This window comes from Sycon ciliatum, chromosome 1 (genome assembly GCF_964019385.1).
Source record: "Sycon ciliatum chromosome 1, ocSycCili1.1, whole genome shotgun sequence".
Lineage (NCBI taxonomy): Eukaryota > Metazoa > Porifera > Calcarea > Leucosolenida > Sycettidae > Sycon > Sycon ciliatum.
In genome coordinates, this window is record NC_088643.1 from 23,863,406 (window position 1) to 23,873,312 (window position 9,907).

Consider the following 9,907-nt stretch of genomic DNA (forward strand, 5'->3'; position numbering starts at 1 on the left):
TGAATAGAATGTATTGAACTTCATGCAGTTTATTTAAGTGGCTACAGATGTTAATGTGGGCAATTAACAAAAGGAGAATCTTTTTTAGAAATGCATGCACGGGTGATACTTAGCTTTCCATCGTTGGTGTCAGTGGGTGGTTGTATCACTGGGGATGCCCTTGGTGTGTCCTATTGGGTCGCGTCATGGTCATGTAGCATCCGTTCGATGTCCTCATCTGTGAGCACTTTGCCTCCGGAGATAATTGTATCGCGGGGCAGGTGGCACTGTATACCCTTACTACGAAGGGCCTTCATTTTGGGCACCAGAGCCCTTCTCCGTGTTTGTTCGGGCCGTGTCAGATCGTGTTGAATGTAAACATTAGCCCTTTGTAGGTAGCGTCGCGACGGTGCCTCATCAGGGTTGCCTTGCCGCTCTCAGTTAGGGCTACGTGGACTAACCGCGGCTTTATTTGGTGGGCAGTGGTGCTTGCGTTATTTGAACCGCGCGTGCCGATACGCGATGCGGACTTCACGTCCACGGCGGCTAAATTGGGCACCAGTGTCGGCACTAGAGTCGCAAGGTCTTCGGACGGGAGCACTTCCAGGCCACGCAGTATGACATTGTTCAGTGGAGCGCAATCTGGACTCGGTGGCCTCCTCAATCAGGTCACGCACCTTGATGTGGAGGTCATTTTAAAAGGCAGGAGCTGCCGTACATGGTGGGTTGGTGGTGGCGCCAGCCTGGCTGCTGTTGATGTTTGCAACCTTCTTTTCCATGTTGCTAATGGCGGATTTTGCAACATTCTCTACATTATTGACGGATTCAGCACACTTGTCGACAAGCACCCTTAGCTTACGGTTCTCAGCGGACAGTCTGCTGAGTTCCTCTCGTTGCTGATCGTGCCGCAACTCCACTGCGCACACACGATCCTTCAGCGGTTCTACGATGTCTTCAGCAACACGGCGAAGATCATCACGCAGTTCTCGCTTGAACTCTTTTAGCATTCTAGAGAACTCAGACAGCCCGCTGCCAGCTGGGGTACTGTCGCTGGTTGTCAGCAGCACGCACGGGGTCTTGTCAGCTCCAGGTGGGCGGGGCACTGCCAGAACCGGATCGTCATCCGTGGCACGCAAACGTTCTTCTGGGCTTTCCGCTTGTCTCTTCGTAGGTCTACGTTCCTTGGGTGTGGCGTCACTGTCTGAAGACCTAGAACCACTACCAAAGGGTGACTCATCCCCCCACGGCCAGCGTGGCTTTGGGAAGTCATCTTGCGGACAAGATTCTTAACAGCTTTCGACATGGTATCCGGACTTCTCCTTTTACGTTTCGTAACTAAGTTACTTAGTGGATTTCTATGCAAAATGTCACTACAATTGTAGAAGCGCCATTTCGTTCTTATAAAAGCACGGATGATCGTGAATTGCCCATATGTTATACTCTTTTGGACACCGAGTCGACTGGTTTTGGGCCGAAAAGGCTGCGATGCAGTGTTTGGGCCTTATTTCCAATCGAACATGGTTGAACAAGCGGTCACGTGCTCCTGCGTACACCAATCACCTGGTCACTGCGCCAGCAGGCGACAACTTTCACACCAAGGTTCAACTCGAGTTCAACTCGAGTGACAGGAATGCACCCAAACAGGCTGTCAGCTGTACCCTGCAGGTACGGTGACCAGGTGACCGGTGTACACAATCAAAAGTCATGAGCACGTGACCGCTTGTTCAACCATGTTCGATTGGGAATAAGGCCCGAACGCTGCATTGCAGCCTTTTCGGACCAAAACCAGTTGACTCAGCGTCCAAAAGACTACAACATATGGGCCAATCGCGGTCATCCATGCTTTTATAAGAACGAAATGGCGTTTCTACAGTGACATTTCGCATAGACATCCCCATCTAGTAGGGCGCAGTCACCCAATTTCGGTGGAAGTGTGCGAGTTCAATTGGGAATAAAGGAGAAAGGGAGCGTCTCAGCTTCCGTGGACCAAGACCATTCGACTCTGCACCCCGAAGACTACAACTGGTGAACATTTGATTCTAGGCTTAACTTCCCCTTTAAAGCTGCAGTGCCACCTCCTTAGAGTAGAGATGCCGCCAACACTAATGACCGGTGACAAGGAGCAAGCTTTGCAAAGGCAACAGCATAATACAGGTCCTCCCTCATTATAACGAGACCGGTTAGTACATAAACCCAGTTAGTAAATAGAAATCTGAAATCCCCTGGCGAAACGTAGTCTACTGTAGAGGCAGAAAATTTCGTCGGTCAATAATTTCGTCCAACTCCAAAGAAAAGGAGTTCGTCCGGTTGAAAATTTCGTCCATGGATCATAAGAGTGTATAGAAATGCTGGACAAATCGATATTCGTCCTACATTTAATTAGTCCAAAAGCTCCTTGGACGAAAAAGACGAAATTAAATTCCGGACGAATATTTCTGCTTATACAGTATCCAACTGTTTACAGGTCCGATTACAACATAGTTCGTTAGGACATAAAATCCGTTATAACGACGCTTTGCCCAGGTCCCTGGAGTGCCAAACTCTCAGTATAAGATAGTATTGACCATGCAAGACCAAGGCCAAAACACGTAGGATAACGCAGAAAGACGCAACGTATTATATCTATGTATTCGTAGATATGGACGATCTTTTGCATCCGAGGAAGAGCTATCATACGGTTGGAGATTTTCAATTATCTTATAACGAGTTGAAGCGTCGATAATTTATGTTGTATCAAGGGTAGCCGAGGTAAGTATGAAATAGTGCCTATTTCAACTTTTAATAGCTGCAAGTCCCGTTACAAGATAAGTCGCCTTATAAGAACTTTTTCAATGGCCCTGAGATTATGTACTAACGAGGGAGGACCTGTACCATGCTCTAGTCTTTCCAGCTTGATTTGGCATCTGCTTATCACCCGGCCAAAAACAGTAGAAGAGAGTTGCTTTCCCAAGACCGCTATCAACATGCTCTTTGGTCATTTTGAGTGCGCAGTTAAGTCTAACGAATCCCATCGCATCCAGGTCACCGATCAATTTTTGTTCTGCAGCCTTTTTTCGTAAGTGTGGTTGCTTTCTTGGATGATGTTCCCATCTACAGCCGTCGTCCATGGGAGGCATCAGTGCCATGCTGACATGCCTGCAGCGCAGCCAACTACACCAAGTGCGTCATTTGGTACCGTAGTAACGCACATATAAGTTAGGCGCATGTGCCTGTATTCGGATATAAGCGCACTCTCACTTATAAGCGCATGCTCTTATAGGCGAAGCACTACCAAAATCCTCACTTTAAAATGGATAAAAGTCTGCAAACAGCATACAGGAACCATGAAACTGACACAAAGAGACCTAGTTAAACATAAAGACTCTGGCAAACGAACACTGATCGCGCATGCGCGTTTAGGTGAAAAAATCATTTTTGAAAATTGGATTCGTAGCAAAAATTCACTTATAAGCACGCATGTGCTTATAAGTGCGTTATTACCAGGGAGTCGTAAAAACTGTATTTTACGACTCCCTAGTTATTACGGTACATGTACCGTAAAGTACCGCCAGAGCGCCCCACCTTGATTTTACAGCCAGGGAAAGGAAAATCGTATGGCAGAATGCAACGAAGTTTAACGTTTGTACGATGTGAGAACCGTGTACTAAGGTCACACTCGGCAGGTTTTTGTGCGGAGCTTGTGTCCGCTCGAAGGTACGGATAGACTGCAGACCTACAGACAGCAGACCACCTCCACAATACGACCACGAAAGGACGAGATGGTGGGGCGCTCTGGCGGTACTTTACGGTACTACACAAGTTCCTCGGTCATATTGTGACTGGCAAGGCACAACCCAAACTCCCGATCCAGTAAAGATGGAAGCAGCAGTGGAACTGGTCGACGCCAACAAGCGTTTCAACTTTCAAAAGTCTGTCAAAAGTCCACTCTGATTCGCAAACTGCTGCCGGCGATTCACTGAGGCATACTTTCATATCCGCAATGACTGTCCCTGTCCTGTATCTCTCTAATGCTCGAGTTGTCACAGACTCTATTGTAGTGACTTTGTTGTGGCAGGAGTTCTACTTCAAGAATCAAGCACAAAGGAGAAATAAATAGAGGGGTCTGATCTGCTCACCTCCCACCGCTTTGGGAGCTGCATCTGCGCCTTGATCCTTGAAGGGCGGTGGCGTTGCTACGGATGCGGAAAACTCGGCCTCAAGTCGAGAGTCTCACGCGAACCGTTAAAAAGAGAGAGCGTAAACCTGGTTTACTCGCGTTCATAATTGTGCTGGCGACAATGACAGCTGACATGCAGATCATACTGAAGGGTAACTTCAGGGCTGGTATTTGGGATCACAAAACGGCAAACACGTCAGAGGCCATCTTGAATCACTCTACGTCATCAGATACCCGCACGTGATGCGGGGCCGCGAGATCGCGACTGTGCAAAAGTGTACTTGCCAGTGCAGTCTTTGACCTAGCTGCAAGAGCAAGTGCTAGTTTTTTTATATTTTTTGGTGGTGCTTGAACTAGTTCGAACTGCTTCCCTTCGACTTTCTTTGACAGAGCGGGTGCTGTTAGGGTTTCCTGTTGTCAGTTTGTATCCACCACCGGTCTTGTATGTCAGTGCTTGTACAAGGAGGTGTTCAGTAGTTATTTTCAGTCCGCGCCATGGGTCGCATCAGTCCAGGGTAGGAAAAAGTCGCACTCTGACCGGCTTGATTATCCCGAGTCGAGAAAGAAGCGAACTAGTGGCCAGTTCGGCTCAGTATCATGGCCAGCTGGACGTAGATCAGATCGCCCCGAGGTCGAACAAACCGACAGTAGTCCTGAAATCCTTACCTCGCAGAACATTGACGATGTGGAGCGCGGTGTTCAAGAACAAGGAACCATGGTAATAATTGGATTCGCTCCAGAAAAATTATTCTCGTGGTTCCCGGTTCCTTTCCCAATATTTCCTATGGTCTGGATACGTGCATCACGCTGAAGCCTAGATGAATCAGATTGTAAGTCAGTCTTCTCTCTAGCTCAAGATTTTGCGAACACGTTATCAGTGAACAATAAAAGCAAAGGACACAGTGCAACAAATGGAAAATGCACGTCTCCTTCTTTTCCTTGCCGTGCGCACTGTCACAGTCTGCAGTTCTGACTGGAAGGTGTCTTCCGTTTGTGAAAGAACCAGCGCAAGTCGCGCGTGGCGCGGCGTCCTTCAAAACGACACAAGTGAGCTCCACATGAGCCGATTTTGACAATCGATGGCTCAAAATTTTCAGTAGAAGATGCTCCATACTTTCACCGAAGCGAATTTCGCCAAAATGATCCTAGAGGTGGGACACGTTTACCGAGTTTGAGGGTGTTATTTGAGGTCTAAATTGCGAAAATCAAAAAATCCTTCGGTGAATCCCTTTGCCCACATCTGAACTCGGTGCCTGCAAAATCTCAGCCTGCTAGAGAGAACTGTGGCTCACTTGCGTGGATTTGAACAGGCCAGAGTCGACGCGAAGTACGGCAAGATTCCCTGTACACAGCATGGTCTGACACATGTCACGTGAACCAAGATGGCGCCCACGTGTTTCTGTACAAGTACTAGCCCTGAACTTCATCGAGTTTACTGCTGCTCAAAGAAATCCGATCATGTAGTCATGCCGGGCGGTGTACTGGTGCACGGCGCAAACATAACTCGTGCGAGATCAGTTTTCACTAAGCAGCACTATACTCGGCGGCAAGAGTTGTTCATCTCACACTGCAACCCATCTCTCACACTGCAACCCATCTCACACTGCAACCCATCTCACACTGCAACCCATCTCTCACACTGCAACCCATCTCTCACACTGCAACCCATCTCTCACACTGCAACCCATCTCTCACACTGCAACCCATCTCTCACACTGCAACCCATCTCTCACACTGCAACCCATCTCTCACACTGCAACCCATCTCTCACACTGCAACCCATCTCTCACACTGCAACCCATCTCTCACACTGCAACCCATCTCTCACACTGCAACCCATCTCTCACACTGCAACCCATCTCTCACACTGCAACCCATCTCTCACACTGCAACCCATCTCTCTCACACTGCAACCCATCTCTTACACTGCAACCCATCTCTCACACTGCAACCCATCTCTCTCACACTGCAACCCATCTCTCACACTGCAACCCATCTCTCACACTGCAACCCATCTCTCACACTGCAACCCATCTCTCACACTGCAACCCATCTCTCACACTGCAACCCATCTCTCACACTGCAACCCATCTTCTCTGCTACGGGCACCACAAGCATTAGAAACTATTAAATAATTGCAAAACTGCAAAGTTGGGGTTTGCACTATCAAATTAGTCACAAACTGCTTGCACACAGCCACAGGCGCAGATGCCCTGCAGTAATGTTCTATGTACCTATGTACAAGGAGTTCAAAAAGTTCATCCACGCTGATTCACCGGCACATACGAGGAGTACTAGGGCCTGCTGCTGCCGCCGCGCTGCCATGTTGACCGCAGAACACGGCACTGCTGTGCTGCCGGTCTAAACCTAGCGGGTGTGTCTGTCTCTCTCTCTCATCCTCATTGGATGGTCATGGTGCTGAGGGTCGCGGCGTACTGTGACTTGGGCGACTGCAGGTTCTGCAGCGCATACCTAGCTGCTGCCTTGGATGCCTCATGCAACGTCTTGAACTGCCCAGGGCATACAATGCTGCACGCAGAAAAGAACAAGAACAAGTCACTACCGTCACATTCACCCGTGCTGGCAATGCCACGTTCCGAGCAGCCAACAAGCTGCCAGCACCACAAACCAGGCAATCCTAAACCTACCACACCAGTCGATTTGGCTAGTAAAGTTACATGTATACTATTATGTTGCTACTACTATGTTGCCTGATGATCGTAGTAATACAGTCAAATCTGTCGTAAGCGACCGCCCCTTGGTGCAAGAAAAAGCGGTCTCTTGCGGCAGATGTATGGTAAATCCGGCATACCTGCATGCATACATGTATATGCTTCCATGTACTCAAATCGACGAGAATAATGTCATTTTTAATAATTATCATTTTATTGGATATTCAATAGAATAGGTTGCCAGGGCCAGTCGATCGCACTTGCAAGACAGCGCATTTTCACACCTTGCAGTTGACAGCACACTGGCAAGTACAGTTTCGCACCCCTGACTGAACGTGGTTCGCGGTCGCTTACAGCAGATTTGAATGCAGCCACCGTGCATGAAATCGCGGTCGCTGGTCGCGCACAGCAGATGGTCGCTCCGGAGAGATCAATTTGTATGTGAAACCGTCGGTGCACGGAAAATCGGTCGCTAACGGTAGATGGTCGCCTACAGCAGAGGTCGCTAACGGCAGATTTGACTGTACGTGAAACTCAGAGTTGTGACAAATCTTCCAATCTCTCTTGTGTATACTACTATAGTGAACTTAAGGCAGCAAAAGTAATGTAATGAAATGGTCAGAAGGCAACAAAAACCCATTGCTTAAAGGGGCACTCCGGGAATATTTTCGGTGGTGTGTTCTCTTCATGGGGGGCCAATGGGGAATCGTGAAAACTAGACCCAAAAAGTCGATATATGAAGCCAGGGAGGGCCAAGTTTGTCTCCTCTTTTGATGGTTTTGATGACGTCACGTGTGATTAGTATTCAAATTCTCTGCATTTGAAGATCTTAGTTTTTTGAATTTTCTGGTGATGAAGAACGATGTTTGGTCAACATTCCCAAGCTTCACAACTGCGACCATACTCTAAGGAACCTGAAGGACCTCCTGAGGTGCCCCTGGTAGAAGCGCAGCCTGATGAGGGCCAGGAAATTGGAGCGGACGACTTCACTGGTCCGAGTACGAGGATCCCGAAATTCTCTATACGCCGTGAGGCATATGGTCAGAACAGTTTTGTTTAGACAAGCTGACGCGAAGTCGGGGTGATGTGTAACGCATGTCAAAGGGCTGCCAATGCTAACAGCTGCAGCGCTCTCTCGACAGCGAAGGTATTCGACTGCCCTCTGCATCACCCCGCATTTCTGGCAGGAACACCAATCGTTATTTCCTTGTCGATCAGTGAAGTCGTCCGCTCCAATTTCCTGGCCCTCATCAGGCTGCGCTTCTACCGGGGGCACCTCAGGTGGTCCTTCAGGTTCCTTAGAGTATGGTCGCAGTTGTGAAGCTTGGGAATGTTGACCAAACATCGTTCTTCATCACCAGAAAATTCAAAAACTAAGATCTTCAAATGCAGAGAATTTGAATACTAATCACACGTGACGTCATCAAAACCATCAAAAGAGGAGACAAACTTGGCCCTCCCTGGCTTCATATATCGACTTTTTGGGTCTAGTTTTCACGATGCCCCCCCCCCCCCCCCATTCCTTGGGATTCATATAAGGCCCCCATGAAGAGATAATGATGCCAGCTGATACGGCATTCTGGTAAAAGGCCCGGTATCTTCCAAAAGTGGAGTGTTTCCAGGGATGCATGTTCCATCCACAGCACTTTGGTGTCCGGCCAATACAGGGTTGCACATTGTACAGGGCTCGACAAATACAGGTTCTATTGCACATGGCACAGGGCCAGACAAAACACAGGTTTTATTGCCCATGGCACAGGGCCCGACAAAGACAGGTTCAAATTGCACATGGCAGTGCAGAGCCCAACAAACACAGGTTGTTCTATTGCACACATACCTGGTGCCATTGATGACAACCTGACAGCGGTGCAAGCGGACATTATTGTCCATTTTCCACTGGAACATGTAGACGGGCGCAGCCACGCGCAGCTTCTGCGTGGCGTATAAATAGAGCTCCGCCATCAGCTGTGCTACGTCGTTGGGAAGGACCGGATCTGTGCACAACAAAATGGGCGGGCACGCACAGACACAGACAGACAGAGAGACATGTACATGCGATTTCCGTACCACAGGCGCGTAGCTTGTGATGCCTGGTGGGCACAAGGGTTCATGTGCAACCCTTTCTCTAGCCTTTCTTCTCGATAGTGGAAACCGTGATATACCCTTCCTTTACTCGCAACATAGGTGTGCACCACCTGCAAGCCTACAATAAGAAGATCATCATCATGGCTACAGCCGTTGACATGGCTACAACCGTCGTCATGGCTACAACTGTCGTCATGGCTACAACCATCGTCATGGCTACATCCATCTTCATGGCTACAACCATTGTCATGGCTGTTGTACATGTATGAGCCCCGTACACACTCCCATACGCACACACTCCCCTACACATATTCATGCACTTCCCTACACATATTCATGCTCTCCCTGCTGACCCCTTTTCCCGCTCACCCTGTCTCACTAACTGCATGCACCCCTTTTCCCGCTCACCCTGTCTCGCTAAACTGCGTGCACCCCTTTTCCCGCTCACCCTGTCTCGCTTAATGTACCGTAAAGTCGCGGATAAAAGCCGGGTTTGCATACAAGCACATCGCGGATAGAAGCCTGAAAATCAAACGGGTCAAATGCATATACGCCTGTCGCGCGTAGAAGCCTGGCTTCTATGCAAGCGCGGATTGGGTAGGTCAAGAGTGCATGCGCTATGTACGGTCAAGAGTACATACCGTAATGTCGCGTGCATAAGCCGGATTTGTGCATAAGCCTGTCTCGTGTAGAAGCATGAAATCTGCAACAGCTTTTCGCGTACAAGCCTGTCGCATGCATAAGCCGGGCCAGTACACGAGACGCGCCACGTGTCGCGTGCGTAAGCCGGGCTACTACGCAAGACTGGTGAGCGCGCCTTTTACATGTTCATGTTTGCATGGTACCGTACACTTGCACACGCGGAAAACGCGGGAAGATGCGGAAATCAACACCAGCTGCGCTCGACGGCCATGCAGCACTCTTCAAGCTTCAAACTTACCTTTCCCATGGCATTTTCCGTCTTGTCCCTTGGCAAGTTGCTTGTTTGAAGTTGTTTCGGCGCTCCTCGAACTTT

At 48.9% G+C, this 9,907-nt stretch overlaps 1 protein-coding gene across 1 annotated transcript in view; it reads right to left on the reverse strand.

Annotated features, from left to right (window-relative positions):
* Positions 1–6,210: 6,210 nt before the first annotated feature.
* LOC135819227 (terminal uridylyltransferase 7-like) overlaps positions 6,211–9,907 on the reverse strand; it is a 23,353-nt gene continuing 19,656 nt past the window's right edge. Inside the window, exons 15-16 of the mRNA XM_065332396.1 lie at positions 8,645–8,801; positions 6,211–6,664 (exon numbers count right to left, since the gene is read on the reverse strand). Coding sequence (XP_065188468.1) covers positions 6,535–6,664; positions 8,645–8,801 — 287 coding nt within the window. The 3' untranslated portion in view covers positions 6,211–6,534. The remainder of the gene's footprint in view (positions 6,665–8,644; positions 8,802–9,907) is intronic.